Source organism: Schistocerca serialis, chromosome 3 (genome assembly GCF_023864345.2).
Source record: "Schistocerca serialis cubense isolate TAMUIC-IGC-003099 chromosome 3, iqSchSeri2.2, whole genome shotgun sequence".
Taxonomy (NCBI): domain Eukaryota; kingdom Metazoa; phylum Arthropoda; class Insecta; order Orthoptera; family Acrididae; genus Schistocerca; species Schistocerca serialis.
This window is the reverse complement of record NC_064640.1, coordinates 490444740-490465841: the sequence shown is the minus strand read 5'-3', so window position 1 is coordinate 490465841 and position 21102 is coordinate 490444740. Positions and strand designations below refer to the sequence as shown.

Sequence of the window (21102 nt, the reverse complement as noted above, 5' to 3'; positions counted from 1 at the left end):
GCATCATGGTGTGGGGAGCGATCTCCTACACTGGCCGTACACCACTGGTGATCGTCGAGGGGACACTGAATAGTGCACGGTACATCCAAACCGTCATCGAACCCATCGTTCTACCATTCCTAGACCGGCAAGGGAACTTGCTGTTCCAACAGGACAATGCACGTCCGCATGTATCCCGTGCCACCCAACGTGCTCTAGAAGGTGTAAGTCAACTACCCTGGCCAGCAAGATCTCCGGATCTGTCCCCCATTGAGCATGTTTTGGACTGGATGAAGCGTCGTCTCACGCGGTCTGCACGTCCAGCACGAACGCTGGTCCAACTGAGGCACCAGGTGGAAATGGCATGGCAAGCCGTTCCACAGGACTACATCCAGCATCTCTACGATCGTCTCCATGGGAGAATAGCAGCCTGCATTGCTGCGAAAGGTGGATATACACTGTACTAGTGCCGCCATTGTGCATGCTCTGTTGCCTGTGTCTATGTGCCTGTGGTTCTGTCAGTGTGATCATGTGATGTATCTGACCCCAGGAATGTGTCAATAAAGTTTCCCCTTCCTGGGACAATGAATTCACGGTGTTCTTATTTCAATTTCCAGGAGTGTAGATTGGAAGATAATATTATAAATAGAGAGGAGGGTTATCCTTTAAGTAAAATGAGAAATCATGTTTCATTCATAATTATGATATTAAAAAAAGAAAAGTCTTTGACTTGACAAACAGAGGCACGTACTCCGCAGCAACTCATTGTTTCTGCCAACTTTCACCACTGGGGATCTATACCTTAAAATTACATTACGGCAAGAATATTACCACTAAATATGCTGCGAAAGTTTATGTAGCCATGTTTGTTAATGAAGCGATAGTGTCTACAGACACTGGTTATTTAATATTGGCTGCTGTTATGACTGCACATGAGATTGGATTCCTTCCAGTTTACATTGGTCAAGCTGCCTGAAGATGGTATAATGGAACATTGAAACTGGTTGCATACATTAATTAAATGGAAAAGAGACAGCTGCATGTTGTTTAATTTTTATTTCATGTTCATAAGGAGGCTGTCCTCTCTGCTCACATGGTCAATAAAGAGTTCAGGAGTGATATTCTAAGAAATTTGAGGAAGGATATGGGGAGACTGTCCACAGACGTGTCATACAAACAGTTGGGTTAGTATATTCACTCGAAGGGGACTACCATGAAGGTGATGGTGCAAAATAAGATCTAGGTAAGCTGTAATAATTTTAACTAATATATTTCAAGAACGTTTGGACACCACATTGTAACAAAGCACGTCATTCACAATGAATTAGCTGATGAAATATCAAAAAGTCCGCAAGGCTATTTGTAGATGACATTGTAAACAGGGAAGTTGCAAATGTAGCAAATTATAGCCAAACGCAGGAATCAGTGCATAATGCAAGGGTGGATAATTGACTAACAATACAGTATGTCCTAGGAGGAATAGTCAATATTCAGGAATATGAGATGAATGATAATTTGAAGCAAAAAAATTCATATCGCTATATGCCCTATTCCAAATGGTTTCCGAGATAGAACAGATTTAATTTACATTGATATTTCTTGTATTATTGTGTACATTGCCAGGTTTACACATGTTCAACAGTTAGTAAACATTCAGCGTATGTATTATAATCAGCTGAAAAATACATATTTTCAACACATTCACCTTTAAGTATTACCATACATATCATATTAGAGTTCACAGTAACAGGCAGCTCCAAAAGTTGGGATTCCACAACCATCTGCCTATATTCATTTAGTCCACAATGTATTTTCAGGTACCATGTTGATGAAGTTCTGCCTGACAGCAATGACCATGGGTATGCTTGTCCCCAAAGAGAGTGTTTTAAGTGTTATCCTCCTTACCATAATCATAAATAGTATAACATCCACAATCAGAAGCCATGTGCAATGCTCCTTATTTGTGGACAGTTCTAACCCTGCTGCAGCAACTCATTAGTTGCAACTCTCAGTTAGAAGATTTGAGGAGTGGGCTGCAAAGATAGGTTTTAATTTTTTTTGGATAAGTATATGTATTTTTAATTGTTCTTGATGTGTTTTTAATTTCTCAAACTTGCAAATTATGCACACCATCTCATGTTTTACAGATTCACTTAGGTTTCTGGGCCTCATATTTGATTCAAAACTGTTGTGGCTAACATAGCTAATATTCCTCAAATTCCCCATCATACCAAGCTATGGATTGCCCTACTATGGAATAAATTAGCTCAAATCATCTATGATGAATCAGTCCATTTGGGATCTGTTTGAAACATGAACTAGAGACAAGTACTGATCCAAACCCAATGTTGGAACCAACTGTCTCTTAGGTTACTGAAGAGGCCCAGTGTAATTTTAGTTCTGGTGAGGTACAGAAGAGACTGCATTTCTGCAAATATTTTTAATGCAGTGTTTTATGATATTTTAAATGAACACTACAACTCTCTGCCTGTGTTCCCAGAGGGGTCCAAGCAGGAGGACTGTTGCCTGTTTTGTGACTTTCCCTGACTTTGTCCTCAAGATTCAGTACCTAAGAACTTTATTGTAAGTAATGCAGAATTACATGTGATCTTGAAGACACTGGAGCAGATTAAATGTACAAGGTGTATTCAAAAAGTAACCAAAATTTTGAAATGTTGCATGTTGTGTTAGCCCAATGCAGGTTTTATTTATTTGTGTGTGTATATACACAAAACAGGTCTGAACGCTGTTGCAGAGGCAACGGAAAAAGCATGCGAAGTTCAGAAGAATGCGAAATCCCAAAGATTGGCTAAAATTTACAGACGCGCGAAATTTGGCACGGACTTCAATGCAAGATGCCTTTAATAGGTTCCACAATGAAACATTGTCTTGAAATTTGGTAGAAAATCCAAAGAAATTCTGGTCGTATGTAAAGTACACAAGCGGCAAGACGCAGTCAATACCTTCACTGCGCAGTGCCGATGGTACTGTTACCGATGACTGTGCCTCTAAAGCGGAGTTATTGAACACAGTTTTCTGAAATTCCTTCACCAGGGAAGAGGAATGGAATATTCCAGAATTTGAAACACGAACAGATGCTAGCATGAGTTTCTTAGAAGTAGATACCTTAGGGATTGCGAAACAACTCAAATCGCTTGATACGGGCAAATCCTCAGGTCCAGATTGTATACTGATTAGGTTCCTTTCAGATTACGCTGATACAATAGCTCCCTACTTAACAATCATATACAACCACTCACTCACCGATAGATCTGTACCTACAGATTGGAAAATTGCCCAGGTCGCACCAGTGTTTAAGAAGGGTAGTAGGAGTAATCCATCGAACTACAGACCTATATCATTGACGTTGGCTTGCAGTAGGGTTTTGGAGCATATATTGCATTCGAACATTATGAATCACCTCGAAGGGAACGATCTATTGATACGTAATCAGCATGGTTTCAGAAAACATTGTTCTTGTGCAATGCAGCTAGCTCTTTATTCGCACGAAGTAAAGGCCGCTATCGACAGGGGATCTCAAGTTGATTCCGTATTTCTAGATTTCCGGGAAGCTTTTGACACCGTTCCTCACAAGCGACTTCTAATCAAGTTGCGGGCCTATGGGGTATCGTCTGAGTTGTGCGACTGGATTCGTGATTTCCTATCAGGAAGGTCACAGTTCGTAGTAATAGACGGCAAATCATCGAGTAAAATTGAAGTGATATCAGGTGTTCCCCAGGGAAGCATCCTGGGACCTCTGCTGTTCCTGATCTATATAAATGACCTGGGTGACAATCTGAGCAGTTCACTTAGGTTGTTCGCAGATGATGCTGTAATTTACCATCTAGTAAGGTCATCCGAAGACCAGTATCAGTTGCAAAGTGATTTACAAAAGATTGCTGTATGGTGTGGCAGGTGGCAGTTGATGCTAAATAACGAAAAGTGTGAGGTGATCCACATGAGTTCCAAAAGAAATCCATTGGAATTCGATTACTTGATAAGGCTGTCAATTCAGCTAAGTACCTGGGTGTTAAAATTACGAACAACTTCAGTTGGAAAGGCCACATAGATAATATTGTGGGGAAGGCGAGCCAAAGGTTGCATTTCATTGGCAGGACACTTAGAAGATGCAACAAGTCCACTAAAGCGCACAGCTTACACTACACTCATTCATCCTCTGTTAGAATATTGCTGCGCAGTGTGGGATCCTTACCAGGTGGGATTGACGGAGGACATCGAAAGGGTGCAAAAAATGGCAGCTTGTTTTGTATTATCACGTAATAGGGGAGAGAGTGTGGCAGATATGATATGCGAGTTGGGATGGAAGTGATTAAAGCAAAGACGTTTTTCGTCGCGGCGAGATCTACTTACGAAATTTCAGTCGCCAACTTTCTCTTCCGAATGCGAAAATATTTTGTTGAGTCCAACCTACATAGGTAGGAATGATCATCAAAATAAAATAAGAGAAATCAGAGCTCGAACAGAAAGGTTTAGGTGTTCGTTTTTCCCGCCCGCTGTTCGGGAGTGGAATGGTAGAGAGATAGTATGATTGTGGTTCGATGAACCCTCTGCCAAGCACTTAAATGTGAACTGCAGAGTAATCATGTAGATATATATGTGTGTGTGTGTGTGTGTGTGTGTGTGTGTGTGTGTGTGTGTGTGAGAGAGAGAGAGAGAGAGAGAGAGAGAGAGAGAGAGACATATATACAGACAAAGCAAGAAACAAAAACAGTACTGCATCTGAAATCAAGTCCACAGAAAATAACTGTAACAGAAATGGTGACATCATTGGTCACCAGATTTGATGATTACTGCCTCACAGTAGCAGCAAAAATGGTACCCATTAATGAACAACTACATACAGATGCATTAAATTTACTTCAGCAGACACTGCATGTACAACCAACAGACATTAATGTCAAAACTAAAACCTCTCAGGAAATGTCAAAATTAATCAAGTGCCAAACTGTTAGTAATTCTGCTAACTATGAAGGTATTTCATGTAGAGTATTATCATGTTGTGCTGATTTGGAAAGATTACCATGATATTTGTGATCCGTCAATGGCACATGGCATATTTACTCAAAGACTTAAATATGCTGGAGTGACACCTCTGTAAGTTTTCATGAAGAATTGGCCATACAGGAAGCTATACAAGATATCAGAAGTGAAGTTCTGACAAAGCTAAACAAGAAGAAACACTCTGTTGGTAGTTTGTGACACAAGTTAACAATTGGACAGATGGTAATATACTGATCCAGTGTGTGGTGGTTGGAGGAAATCATAGGCAATGGTGGGGGAGCTGACTTCATACAAGAAAATTAAACAGCTTCTAACTTTCATTGCATAATTTGGCATGACAGTGTGCAAGTACGGTATTTCCAGATGTAAGTTGGTTTACCCAAGTGGTAGCAGGAGCATGCATGTGTAATTCATGCCTGTGGAAACCCAGCTTATCTATATATATCAAAGAAAGTCGTATTAGTTACACTATTTATAACTCAAGAACGGCTGGACCGATTTGGCTGAAAATTGGTGGAGCTCAGAACCAGGAGACGGAAAGAGGATACTTTTTATCCCATTCAGTCACTATAAAACATGGTATAACAAAAACGCATCTGGCATGGAATAACAAAACACACATGTCAGCTAAACATCACTATACAACATGGTATAACAAAAACGCATCTGACATGGAATAACAGCAGTTGCTTCTTCTGGAATAGCAGCCACATTGTTAGAAGGATACCATACGGCTCATTCAGAATTAAAATTACCGTTAAATCTTCAAGCTATTGAAGAACCAACATGTAATATTACAAAAAACTCAGCAATAGCTGAAGTTTTATCAACATCCAAGATCATCATCTTGGACGAATGCACAATGGTGCATAAACGTGCATTAGAGGCACTTAGCCAAACATTGAAACATCTATGCAATGACTTGAGATATTTTGGAGGAGCAACTATTTTACTGTCTGGCGATTTCCGCCAAACACTGCCAGTATTTCCAAGATCGACAGCTGCAGATGAAATAAATGCTTGCCTCAAATCATTGAATCTATGGCGCTATCTGAAGAAACTTCAGCTGACAACAAATATGAGAGTTGCATTGAATAATGATACATCTGCTGAAGATTTCTCTGAGCAATTGCTGACTATTGGTAATGGTCGAGTAACTGTCGAAGAATCGAGTAGATTACTTCATTTCCTCATAATTTCTGCAACTTTGTCTCATCGAAAGATGAACTTATCAACAAAGTATTCGCAAACATCATTACTAACTACAAAAGTAATGAATGGTTGAGTGAGTGAGCGAGCAATTTTAGCTGCTAAGAATAAAGATGTAGATGACCTAAACTACATAATTCAGAATGAGATCATTGGTAAAATGCATTCATTCAAATCTATTGACTGTGTAACAAATGAAGATGAAGCCACCAACTATCCAATTGAATTTTTAAACTCCTTGGATGTGCCTGGCTTACCACCACACAATTCACACCTAAAAGTTGGCTCCATAGTAATCATGCTTCGAAACATAAACCAACCAAAACTGTGCAACGGTACATGTTTGGTGGTAAGTAAATTGATGAACAATGTTATTTACGTGACGATACTCAAAGGGAAAATTTGAAGGTGAAGAGGTTCTCATTCCAAGGATCGCAATGATCCCAACCGATATGCCATTTGAGTTTAAAAGACTTCAATTTCTGATCCATCTTGCATTCACCATGACCATTAACAAATCACAAAGCCAATCCTTGAAAGTTTGTGGTTTAAATCTGGAATATCCATGTGTTTCACATGGTCAGTTATATGTGGCATGTTGACAGGTCGGAAGACCATTTGCATTGTTTGTTCTTGCGCCTGATAATAAAACAAAAAATTTCATGCATCACCAGGTACTTAATTGAAGAGTGGAAGCTATGCACCAAAAAATATAAAGAATCATTAAAATACTTAATTTTTTATTTGTATTTCCAATAAAAAATTGAACTTAACATCCAAAATCTGATTATTTATTAGCTTTAAGGTGGAACAGAGTTCACCGGATCAGCTAGTTTGATATATAGTCTGTTGTCAGCTGTCAAAAGTAACACTTGTGTTTTAGTAGTATCAGTGATTACTTATTTTGAATGAAAAATTGATCATAGTACTTGTATAAATTTTTCCTAAAATAAAATAGAGTGCACAGAGTTTTAAGAAAGTCAAATATCACTTGTGGTGAACCTGTTACGCAAAATTTGTTCCGAAATTGTTGAATTTCAGACAAAAGTAGTACCGAATTAAGCTGATCAAGAGTCACTAGATGAAGTCAGCAGTGTTTCAGATGCTGAGAGGGGGGGGGGGGGGGACGAAATCTCAGTAATTGCTGTCAGACGTTAAGGTTGTGCTTACTGTGATCTTCAAATTTAACTGCATAGTGCACTATGATTTCCTACTGCAATGTTGAGCAATCAATAAGGACTACTTCTGGTAGTGCTGTTGCATGAAGGAATCTGAATAAATGCTCTGATTTCTGATGAAACAGTTAATGACTTTTGTATCACAATAATGCACCTGCTCATACTTTATTGTTGGTTCATTAATTTTTGCTCAACAACAATACTTTAACAATGTCCCAGTGTTCATAGTCACCAGCCATAACTCCAGGTGACTTTTTTCTGTTCCCAAAAATAAATAAAACCTCAAAGATCTTTGTTTTACAAGCATAGATGAGATTAAAAATGCATTACTCTAGCTAAAAGATAGCTGACACATCAAGTTCCAGGAGTGTTTCAGGGATCTGAAGAAGTGGTGGCATAAATGTATAATATCTAATGAGGGACTAGTTTGAAGGGATAACACTGATGTAGACAAGAAAACACAATTCTTTCCAAAAAACAAACATTCCAATTTTTATGATCACTCAGTCTTTTGGATTGCAAAGTTGCACAAAGGCTGTTGAAGCAGATGTCATTCTGTAGGATTCCAAGACCCATGGGAATTAATGGAAACAAATTAGTACATGTAGCAAGCAAGGAGCCATGTAGTTATAATGAGATGGGTCAGTGTGCTACCCCCTACATCCTGCCTTAGGAGGCACAGAATTGTGTGAAGCTCGAGAGAAGAACAGCAAGAAGTGATAAATAATAAGCTGTGGCTTGGAAAGTCAGCAATACAGCAGAGTCATGCCTCCTCCCTCACAGTTGAAATGTGGTTACCTGCATTTGCCTATTATACAGGACATTGTCCTAAGATGCTTGACCTCATGCTCCAACAAGAGGACCCTCCAGTGTACAATGCTTGTGGGGTACAGATCATAGTGTGTTAACTTTTAGTTGACAATGGTCTGTACTTAGACAAGATAGCAGAGGCTAGTTTACATGTGGATCTGCCCTGCTTTTCAGAAGCTAGTGAGATGAATGTGATAAAAATTCTAAGATAGTTAAGAAGTCATGCTTAAAATGACATTAGAGAGGAAATTTTAATAATTTTGAAGGGTTGTGGGTTGATTTGTGTCTTTTCTTTTCAAGTGGTCAGTTAGCCATACATACTCATGGTATTATTTTATCCTCCTCCTTGTATTACCTGTGTTTTACAATTTTTTTAGAGCATTTGGCTAAAATGTGTAATATTTTACATGGTGTGATAAAATGTGTGGGTGGATGAGAGTGAAATTTGGAGAGAGCGAGCATAGCTTTCAGCAAGATTGAATTTTATACTTTTCAAATATTTGAGGCAATTTAAGCACACTTGTTTTAATTATTTCAACAAGGGCACTGATATAGCCACAGCAGAACCCCTTGAAACTACACAAATACCCCCCCCCCCCCCCCTGCAAGGCACACAGATCGACATACCAGAGGTAACTGCTCTTCCTCATTGGAAATTATCAGTTAAGGCTTTTTTTGTATTTAAAGGGAAATGAACTAGTAAAGAATCATATTTGGAAAATAACTAAAATTTAAGACAAGTGTGGACTGAACATGCTGGATCTGTAAACAACTGAAAATTTAGATGTTACTCAGAATATATATTTGAAATGTATTGTTGATGTCTTTGCACCAAATCACCAGATGAAACCAAGATTTTACATTATATAATTTCATTTTTTTTTTCTTTTCCTTAATGCCGCACTTAGTCATTAGTCAGCAGATAGGAAAGGTAAATTGCAAAGCTTTCAGATAAAGTTCATCCTCATAACATGATTCCTCTCTCTCTCTTTCTCTTTCTCTCTCTCTCTCTTTTCTTGCTTCTCAGCATTTGTTCAGTTTTGCAAGCTATAGTCTTCACTGCCTAATGACTAGTTTAAGCAGTACTGGAATGCTTTTAAGCTCAATTAATGCAATTCCTTGTGCTATAAGAAAGTAATTGTTGGAATTGAAGTAAGTAAAAATGGAAAGCTACTTCAGTTAAATGACTCTTGTGAAATGAAATTATGTGAATGTAGCTGGATGCTGCTTAGAACTTTTCAAATTAGGTGAAAATAATTTTTACCATGCAACATCCACTTCCATTCCCCAGCCCAAAGAAGTCATAAATGTATTTGGTTTTCCATGGCATCAGTCCTAGGCATCTCTAGGCATCTTAGAAGGAAATTCTAATGCTGATACCATTCACAGCATAAAAAATTTGTACAGAATTACTTGATTGTATATTATACTAGTATTACTACGCTTTTTTTTATTTGTTATCTATGGTGATTGCCATGTCGGTGACTTGAGCCTTTCATATCTAAATTATTAGACTGTAAAACATTAATATTATAATTTTAAGATTACAATGCTGTTGTAAGAATACAATCTATGAAATAAATTTGTAAATGAATTTTCAGGTCTGGATGGAAATTGGTGTAATCAGTTTTGCCATCTTACCGTCATTTTTGTTCATACTGGGTGGAAGAATAACAAGAATTATTTGTATCACATTACTTATGACTTTTTCTGTGAGCTACTATGGAACTTATAGATTCCTTCGGATGGTAAATTTATGCAAAATTAATAATGAAATGGTAAATCTTTGGTAGTTGTGTAGTATTATGAATTTGTGAGTGACTTCCCTTTTTGTGCCACAGAAAGCAAGAGAAAAGAACGAGAGAATATTATCAGACACATTAACATGTACACCACAGGAACGATCTTGGTATCACAGTATATTTGGGTCCAGCAGTGACAGTGAATGCCAGAAAAGATGGAATGCTTTGCACATTGACCCCTCTGATGAAGTTACACCAGTGAATGTCATATCCCATATGATAGGAGTTATCATATTCCAACCATTGGAGCAGTTTGGGATCATGTTTTCAAGTTTTTCAAGCCAAATATTTGGTAAGTTTACTGTATGTTTTAATGTCATTCCTCTGAAAATCATGTACGTATTTTCAAAAGCCAAAGAACATATTGCAAGGCAGTACTTTCTGCAACCACAGCTTTAAAAAAATACAAATTTCAAACTTATCTGTCACAATGGGAGACTATTATGGGGTTTCAGAAAAGTGATCCTGTAATTTTGTTGTGCAGTAACAGTTACACTGCTAGAAACAAGGAGGAAAGAAACATACAGAACAGAAAATTGTAAGTGACATGTCAGAAACGTAGTTATTTAACAATGACACAGTGATCCGTACAGTTACAAACATTTAGAAAAGTAAAACAATTGTATTGAACTGAGGATTGGAATAAAGCACAAAACTAAATCTGTGGATCACAATAATAAGCATGTTTATTTTAAGACAAATAAACAACACTATGCTACTGCAGACTGTGTTGAATAGTGAAGCAAAACTTTGCACAATGTCAGGAGAAAAAGAAGAGAAGCTAGCATCACAATTTATACTCTGAACACTGAGAAGTTGTATACAATAAGAAACAGGCTAAGCATTAACTTTTTTTGTATGTGCTAAAGCATTTGGTCATGAATAAATTCCGTATTTATGATCTCATGCATACTGTGAACTATTTCAGAATAACATTTTCACCTTTTATAAAGAATATAAAATGTGTGATTTTACGTTTTCCTGGTATAGGAAGATTTTGAATATTTCTTGGGTATTCAGCAGTGCTGCATTGTCCAGAAGGCACGATATTTTGCAAGCCAATTTCTTGGCATTTTCAGGCAGTCCTGACAACTGATTGTCTTTTGCTGGGCCCCACCTTTATATCCCCTACACCATCACCAGCATCTATCCAGCCAGCTCCAGGTGCGGACCTAGTGCAGTGGTGTGGTGACCATGTCATAGGGATACAGTCCAAGGCTCTCGATCATGCTGCCGCCAGTGCTTGACACTGGTCTCTGCTGATGTGGCAACAAAACACCCTCATTGGTTGCTGCTATGGGAGCAGATTTCCACATAGATTGCCACTGTGCTTTGTCCATGCTCTAGGCAAATCCTTATCTGCTATAACTCCCTGAGTGCTCATAAATTTATACAGAGCATGTCCCCAACAGGCAGACATCCTCAGAACATCTAGGACTACCTTCCCCACCTACAATGATGGGATGATGGGAAAAGGAGCAGTCATTCTACTGGGTACCAGCTAATATGGTAATTCAGGAAAATGGATTAGCAGACGGGCACTTTGTACTCAAACTTTCAGGGTTACATGTGCTGTCCTCTTGACATGCTAGGTCCATAATGTTAAATTTCAGCACCATGTTTTGATGTGAAGAATAGAGCCTGGAAGTGATGGACAATAAACTGTGGCTTGTAAAATCAACTACTTGGCTGTGCTCTACTTCCTTTCAGCCACTGAGATGAGATGAATCTATTTCACTTCGCTACAGATAGCGTACACTCAAATAACATGGGGTTCCTGCTGTGGCAAGAGGACCCTGCAGTCAGAACAGAGATTGGGCGGTAGTTGTTGACATCAGACGTATCCCTTTTTCTATGCAGTGGTTTAACAATGGCACACTTCAGTCTATCTGGGAAAATACCCTGCTTCAGAGAGCGATTGGGCGGTAGTTGTTGACATCAGACGTATCCCCATTTTTATGCAGTGGTTTAACAATGGCACACTTCAGTCTATCTGGGAAAATACCCTGCTTCAGAGAGCTATTACACATGTGGAAATAAGTGTATGGTTACATTGCATTACATTGATTCTTGTTCCATAGATCATGAGTACAACATTTTGTAATGATGTGGAACATGTCAGTTTTAACATAAGGTTTCTTTACATGTTATAATTAAATCTTATTCTCTTTTCAGTTACTACTTAATATGTAAAAATTCATGTATTAAGTAGAAGTAGTTGTCATTCAGAATTATTTTTAGTTTGTTTTTGAATGGTGGTTGGTGATCTGCCAGACATTTAATACTATTTGATAAATGACCAAAGACTTTTGTAGCAGCTTAATTCACCCATTTCTGTGTAAAAGATTTAACCCAGAGTAGTGAAGATCATCATCTCTTCTAGTGTTGTAGCTATGCTCATTGCTATTATTTTTTAATTGGGATGGCTTATTAACAGCAAATTTCATATGTGAATATATGTATTTGAAGGTACTGTGAATATCCCTAGTTCCTTAAATAAATGTCTGGAAAGTGATCTTGGGTGGGCTCCAGCTTTTCTAACAATGAATACTTTTTCTCTTACTGATGAATTACCCCAAAATATGATGCCATATGAAAGCAGTGAATGAAAACAGGCATAGTAGGCTAATTTACTGATATGTTTGTCACAGAAATTTGCAGTAACCCTAATAGCATAATCAGCTGAACTCAAACGTTTCAGCAGATCATCAGTGTGTTTCTTCCAGTTCAATTTCTCGTCAGTGCACACACCCAGAAATTTTGAATATTCTGCTTTAGCAGCAGACTTCTGTTCAAACTTATATTTACAGTGGTGTTATGCCACTTGCTTTACAGAACTGTATATACTATATTTTCAAAATTTAGTGAGAATCCATTTGCAGGGACTGAATAATTTTCTGAAAGCCGTTATTTATAATTTCCTCGCGTAATTCCTGTTTGCTGTGTGTCATTACTCTACTTGTATCACCATAAAAAAAACTAGCTTTGCATCTTTATGAATATAGAGTGGCAAGTTATTGATATATATTAAGAACAATAAGGGATCCAAGACTGAACCCTGTGGGCACCATTCTTGATACCTCCTCACTCCTCTGCTAATTTTTGCAGACTATCTGTACTGTTAATTTCAACCTTCTGTATTCTTCCAGTTAAATATGAATTAAACCATTTGTGCATTGTCCCACTCATACCACAATAATTAAGCTTATCTAGAAGAATTTCATGATTCATACGGTCAAAAGCCTTTGAGACATCACTAAAAATCCCAATGGGTGATGTTTCATTATTCAGGGCATTTAATATTTGATCATTGAAATCATATATAGAATTTTTTCTGTTGAAAATCCTTTCTGAAAACCAAATTGACATTTTGTTAGTACTTCATTTTTACAAATATGTGAAGCTACTCTAGAATAAATCCCTTTTTAAAGAATTTTGTAGAAAGCTGTCAGAAGTGAGATTGGGTTGTAGTTGTTAGCATGAGACATATCTCCCTTTTTATACAATTATTTAACAATAGCATATTTCAGTCTATCTGGAAAAATGCCCTGTTTCAGTGAGCTGTTACATATGTGGCTGAGAATCCTACTTATCTATTGGGAACAAGCTTATAGTACTCTGTTGGAAATGCCATCAATTCCATGTGCACTTTTACTTTTGAGTGGATTTATTATTTTCATAATTTCAGTAAGAGAGGTTGGCTGAATTACAATTTTATCAAACTGCATAGGCATTGCCTGTTCCATATACAGCCTTGCATTTTCTAATGGACATCTGGCTCCTATTTTCTCTATAACACTTAAAAATGATTACTAAAAATATTTGTACTCTGGCTTTTTGTTAACAATCTTTTCATTGGGTCTAATAGAAATACAGTCTTCCTGTGCCTTGCCCTGTTCCCCTTTTAACAGTATTCCAAATTGTTTTAATTCTATGATCAGAGATGCTAATCTCAGACATAATGTACACATATAATATTGTGTAACATTGTCGGAGAACAACGATCTTATTGTGATATTCAATGGTACCTGGTGCCATTGCAGGCATGTGTTCTGATAAGAAAATTGTATAAATTGGAGCAGTGATCAATAAGGAAATATTCTATTGACAATGCAGGCTGAAAATGGGAAGGTTCATTGAAATAAGTGACTTTGACAAATAGCAAGTTGTTATGGCCTAGCATCTGTGTATGAGCATCTTGTAAATGGTGAATCTGATCAGCTGTTCTCATAGTACTGTTGTGGACATCTGTGGAAACTGGTTAATATGACGGTGAAGTGACAAGGTGTTCGAAAGCCATCCCGTATCTCATAATGTGGAGGCAGAGGCTTGCCTGCTCTGCAAATCAGGATAGTTGGTGATCTATGGCAGATATGATGACAGAGTACATTGCTGATGCAGGCACAATTGTTTTGGAGCATGTCGTTCAGTACACATTGTTGAATATGGAGCCCCCCCCCCCCCCCCCCCCAGTAGATGACTCCTACGTGTTCACATGTAGACCTAACGGAATCATGAATTTTGATTTCAGTGGGCATGAGATCATTGAGATTGGACTGTGAGTAAATGGAAACATATTGCATGTTCAGATGAATCCTTTATATTGTTACACCAGCTGGTTGGTCCTGTCCATATATACTGTTATCCAGGTTTGAAACATGCACCATGCTTTGGACTCAGCCTGGTGGGAGCAGTAAGTATGAGGGACGTTCACAGGGACTTCCATGGGACCTGCAATAGCAGTCGATGGCACCATGACAATTGTGGACAGTGTGAACATTACTGCAAACCAACCACATCCCTTCAGGCCTGATGTTTTGCCCTGTCATGATGGCATCTTCTGGATAACTGTTCATGTCACAGGGCAAGAATCATGCTACAGTGGTTTGTGGAGTATGACAGTGAACTCACACTGATGTCATCACCACCAAATTTGCCTGATTGAAACCCAATGGGATGCATTCATGATGCTATTGGATTCCAGTTTTGTGTCCACAGATTAGCAGCCCATAATTTTAAGTGAAGTGGCCTATGGGTAGACATCTGGTGCCAAGTGTTGCTAGAAACCTGTCAAGGACTTGTTGAATACATGCTACGCAGATCACTGCTGTGTTGTCTTCCATTGGTGGACTAGTGCTCTATTAAGCAGGTTTTGATTCCTCAGTTTATGATATGAAACAGCTGAAGGACAGTCAGATTTGATACAGATTCTTTTTCATAATTCAAGACTCAAATAAACAATGAAAAATTACTTAGAATAGTTATAGGTTGCCACAGTTAATTACACAACATTAAAGGAAAACACAGTGCTTGATCATAAGTATCCTGACACAACCTGAGAAGAATATTGTAAAAGTTGCCAGAGAGAAATCATGATAACCAGTAGCAAACACAACGGCACACAGCACACTGTGAGAGAGCAGACTGGGTCAGTCTGTGGAGTTCATACATCAGTCTGATTAGTTTTTGCATTTCTAAAGTCCCTGAGGTGAATAAAAAATTGCCAGTGTCCTACCACTGTCCATGCCAAGGTCCTTCACCAAGTATCAAAGATTTACATGCTATACATGCTTTCAAGTAGATTGAATTATTTCTTATGTTTTGTATATTTTGAAAGATTTCTCTGCAGATGTCATCTAAATCTTAAGGCTTTTTCTACTATGCAGAAATTCATTTTCATGGAATGGACTGCAGAATATTAACAGTTAGGAAAAAAAAGGTATCAGTGAAACAAACTAGAATCAGTTCTCCTTCCACATTCAGAACAGTTACTGTCAGTTTGTGAAATTGTTTTGCCAGTTTTTCTTATTCCATGTCTGGCACATGAACCACAATGACTGAAAGAGTGGGGTTTCATTACAGTTAAAAAGAAATTTCTTTAATGAAATAGTCCTCTTAAAACATTTAAACAACAACTTCAGTCAGTCATTTAAATCTTCTGTTGCTGTAGAATGATATATGAAACTTGAAAATTGTATGATGTGTTTATTCTTTCTTTGTGTGTTCTAGTGTATATGGTTATCCAACATTCCCTAGGCTGCAGCCTGTCCAGAAATCTGCTCCCTAACTGACTATCTAAGATTATTTGTTATTTTTACTATCTTTTTCTTTCTTGGTGTTGAAACATAGTAGCTTATTGTAAGATAATTGAGAAGATACATAGTAATTCTAGTGTTTAATTTTCAGAATCACAACCATTCTTGCGTGGAATGGTTGTATATGCAACAGCTGTCATGATCATTATTAGTGTGATCTTTTTCTGCTGTTATGGGCTGCATGGTAGAAGCAGAGGTCTTGGAAGCCACAATTATCCTTATACATTTGCAGGTCAGCGATTTTGTGATACAGAACCAGATGCTAGCTCATTTCATCCAGATAGTAGAAGCCAGGTAATGATCCTCAAGTACCATACTTCATTGGCATTCTTGGTTGAGAAGTATATTTTTGTCTGTTTTTGTAATACCTGTTGTATTCACAATTTATGTAAAACTCTTATGCCCCTTTAGGATTTATGCATGAATTTTAGAATAACCGTATAACAACATGTTGTGACAACTTCTTCATAACACAGCATGTGGCTATCTTCAGGCTCAGGTGCTCCACATCACAAAATGTGAAATAATTTATGTTGTATCGAAATATAGAAGATAGCTGCAGCTTCTGTTTTTGCAGATTTACTCCTGCAGAAGATTTTTTAAATTAATTAATTTATTTATTTTTATTTTCATAATAATTTTTGTAAGAAAACATCAAATATGAGCAGCAAATTAGCAGAAAATTTTATTAACACTGTTATGTAACCTGGCCCATTGGGACATTTAATGAGCTGGTTTTGAATCTTCTCCAATGGAGGCAGCATAAGCATGTTAAGACCAAAGCAAAGTGTTGCATCAGTACAGAAGGGTTGGAATGTAGTTGCCATTTTCCTCTAGATTAGTTTAAATGTAATTTTTTCAATAGACCCATAGTGAGGTGATTATCAAGGATGTAGAACATTCATAAAACAAGAGTAACTAATATGTATTTGTAGCCACAAAAAGGGAATATGCTAATGCCTTTTCTGAAGGTCCCAAATAAAATTATCCTCACAGATGTGGAATAATATGACGTGCATCATCAAAGAGAAAGTCAGTTTACTGCACTTATTTACATTTACCACATTCATGCAGAAGTTAGATTTTACATAACACTCACATTTGGTATTATTAATAATACAGGGTATTTGCAAAGTTGCTGCACATTTACAACATATATTGAAAATAATGTCCACAGTCATCTATACAAGAAAAAAGTGTGGTGGTGTAAGGTCTGTTCCCCAAAAATTCCTCCAGAATACACATAGTGGTGTTAGCTATGTGCACAGTAGCACCAACATGTTGAAACCATGAGTAGTTGATTTGGCGTTCCTTTAGCTGGCCAGTAAAGTCATGGATCACTAAATAGCAGTGATCACTTTTTATGGTTTCGTCAAAATATAGAAGTCTGATAATGCACCATTTGGATACTGTTACCCACATTCCAATTTCCTAATCACGCAATGGCATTTGAAGCATAGCATGAGGATTCTTCATTGACCATAATCATGTGTTTTGTGTGTTAACATGATTAGAGAGGTAGACTAGGCCTCATCTGTATGGGAGGTGACATCAAGAATATCAGTGGTATTCCTCCAAATATAAGATATAAACCATTTGCGTCAATAGATTCACTTTTCATTATCTGTATCTTTCAGTTCTTTTACTGCTGTTGCTTTATATGAGAAAAATTTCAGTGTTTGCCTAAACACTGATGCAAGCTCAGTAACTTTTTCTTGTGCCAGATTGCATAATGATTTGCTAGGCTGTGCTGTGTGAAATCATAAATATCCAACAACTTCTGTTCATTTAGTTTAGATGATCTTCCATCTCATTCAGAATCTTACATGGAGTGTGTCCCTCAGAATTTCTCAATAAATTGATGAACCCTATTACTATGAGGTACAGTTATTTCAGGAAATATTTCAGCAGATGCCTCCTGCACTAAATCCATGTACTTATCACCTTGATGAAAAATATGTTCAACAAGAAAAATATGTTCCTCAGTTGAAAGCACCATAATTTAAAAACAAATTGAACATTTAAACACTACACAATGCATTTGGTAGCATTCATCAACTGAACCAATCAGTTAATTGCTAAGCAACAGTAGCAAACACATTTCTGCCAACTCTGTTGCAAACTTCCAATGTAATGTTTGTCTGACAAGGGGACTGCACCTAACTGTTATCACTTGTTTTGTCCAAACTTTTGGTATATGCAGGCCTTGGCCCAAAATTAAAATAACGTAAATGGGAGCTCCAGATGTCCAGGTGTTTAGAAAAAAAGCATTTTCCATCTGGGCCAGGCATGGTTCCCAGGCAGGAGGTGACACAGCAGAAAGGATACAGAACAGAAATGCTAAGGTCATGGGGTCAAGCCCCATGCAGAAACTTTTTTATTTTTTTAGTTTTCAGTTTTTAAGTTACAGTAAAACCCCCTTTTAAAACTTTTCAGCAGACTGGCCCAAAAATGTGTAAAATACAGGAAAGTGTAAAATGCAGGAAAGTGTAAAATCCATGAAAGCGTATGCAACACAACAAGTGAAAATGGATAAATTACTCATACTGACATTCTCCTAATATTGTGCAGAATTTAAAGTTAAAGCATATTAAATTTTGCCTCTTTTTAAAAAATGTGAAATAAGTAATTGCTTTTGTTTCTTTCTAACAGGAGTTAGCTCTACTATTTTGTGAAATCACATTGAAAAGATATTCATGTTCTAATGTGGGACTTATTATTGATAATCATTATAAAATGATGGCAAATAAAATTTGTAACACAATATTGCTTGAAGCACTAAAATTGATGGTCTTCATAAACAGTGGACAGTAGACAAAAAATCTGCAACTTATTTATGATGAGGAGGTCACTTGGTTTGGGGCGTTCTGGGCGGGAAAGAGGGTGGAAATAGTCATCATGTTTTGGAGCATCTTGACGGGGAATATTTGTTTTGTAAATAAAAAACGCTTCTTCTTGCTGCACTATATTTTATTCTCCCAGACGCGTTTCACGTTTTTTTTCACTTTAAGGCATCATCAGTTGGATGGATCTCCATGTTTTTAGTTGGCAGCGGTGTTTCCTCTCATCTGGTCATATGGGGGTTGCACTACTGCTCTATTTATGAAACACAATATTTTATTCTAACCATCAGAATTTTTTGATTTTAAATGTGTAATGGTGGTCATTAATTGTACTAATGTTGTAAGAGTCATATTCATATTACTGAAGTTATTTGTAAGGGCTGGTTGGAGGTATTCTGTGGCTGCATCTATTGAATCTGACTACCTCATCTTCCAGTAACATTAATGAAATGCTTGTTAAAATATTTTACAACACTGAACATATATGTTATCAATATATCATTTACTCTTAATGCAGTCTACTTCTGTTCATCGCTGGTTCTACCAGACTCCTTCTTTACTGTATTCCACATTGTCTCTACTTTGTTACCTGATGTGACTATTTTTTTTATCGTAATGAATTTCCTTTGATGTGTGGATCTTCAATATTTTGAGGTATCACTTGCAGTGAGCTGTAGCATCAACATCAGAGCAATTTCTGTCTGACAGGTGCAGTTTCATTTGTGTCTTACTAGATACCTTTACTTCTTCTGTAATCCATGGATTCTTTTTTGTAAACTTGTCTAATCTGGGTTACTTTTGAGAGGAAATAGCTTTTTTTTATGCGACTGGCATTCTTCTGAATTGGTAGTGTCCCCAAGCTGCTCAAAATGCTGTTTTGTGTTGATCTTGCAGTGCAACCTCTGTCTGGTGATAACCACTCCTCAAATCCATTGTTGAAAAATATTTACATTGCCCTAAATGATCCAACGTTTCTGTGATGTTTCGCAAAGGGTAGGCATCTATTATGGTTTTCGCATTTAGGTGTCTGTAATCACAACAAAACCTATATTTTGGTGTTCCATTTGTTGATTTTTTTTGACACAATGACTATCCCTACCCCCCATACACTATTACTTTCTTCAATTATTCCATCTTTCTGCTGTTGATTGATAAATTCCTCCAAAATTGGCTGCAAGTCCTAAGTATTCTGTACAGTTTGCCATAGACTGGTGATTCATTTCCCATTGGTGTGCTGTGCTGTGTAATATGCGTGGCTGGTAATAGACCTTTCGAAGAAAATAAATCCTTAAATTCCAAAAGTATTTTTTCCAACTGTTCCCTATTGCTTCTGTCTAGGTGCTTCTCTTTTCCTCATAAGGCTGTTTGCATGGCATCCAGAATTGTCTGTGGCTGACACCCCTCATGTTCCATTCTTCTCCCTCCAGGATATCCATAATATTGATTAACAACCTGTTAATTCTTTGTCCTTCCTTTCACCCTTTATATCTTGTATGTGTACAGTACCTCTTTTAACTAAGTGACCCGCCTGATCTATATGTCTTTCTCTTCTAATGGTTCCACCACACACAAAATTCATACCGGTAAGCTAGACTCAACTCTGACCCAAAGTGATTTCCCAGTACCCTTAAGTATACAATCATGCGAATAAAGTCTTAGTCTGATCGGTTTGTTTTGCAGGACAGACTCCCCTCGCAGCATCACTACACTGGCAGTGGCTTCACCTAACTGAAACATTTTTCTGTCAAGTTCTAGCCTATGTTGCCCAAAGATCGATTATGGTGCAATGCTGATATAAGAAATCTAGTCCTAAAATCATGTTGTAGCCCTCACTCACATGTAGCACAATCTCTACACATTGTTTAAATTGAACCGTATCCCAGCAAAAGTCTGTGGTCACCGATTCTAATGGTGTGACATCTTTATCCCCCACCCCACACTAAATGTACTGTGGTGGGTACAATTGCTTATATTTCATCAGATCACTACTGGTGACCGACACATGCACCCCAGTGGCCAGTAATATCCGGCAATCATTTTTCCTACTATTTCTCTTGATGCACAATCCACCTCTGCGTACGATTTTGTAGCACCCAGTCTTACTGGGAATGGCCGTAGGTGGACCTGGGTTTCCCAATGGCATTTAACACCTTATTCTTCCCTT

General features: G+C 37.6%; 1 protein-coding gene across 3 annotated transcripts in view; it reads left to right on the top strand.

The window, feature by feature from the left end:
• LOC126470375 (uncharacterized) overlaps positions 1-21102 on the top strand; it is a 145098-nt gene that overhangs the window by 95175 nt on the left and 28821 nt on the right. For all 3 annotated transcript variants that reach the window (XM_050098199.1, XM_050098200.1, XM_050098201.1), the window contains 3 exons: positions 9800-9946; positions 10040-10292; positions 16187-16389. In XM_050098199.1, coding sequence (XP_049954156.1) covers positions 9800-9946; positions 10040-10292; positions 16187-16389 — 603 coding nt within the window. The remainder of the gene's footprint in view (positions 1-9799; positions 9947-10039; positions 10293-16186; positions 16390-21102) is intronic.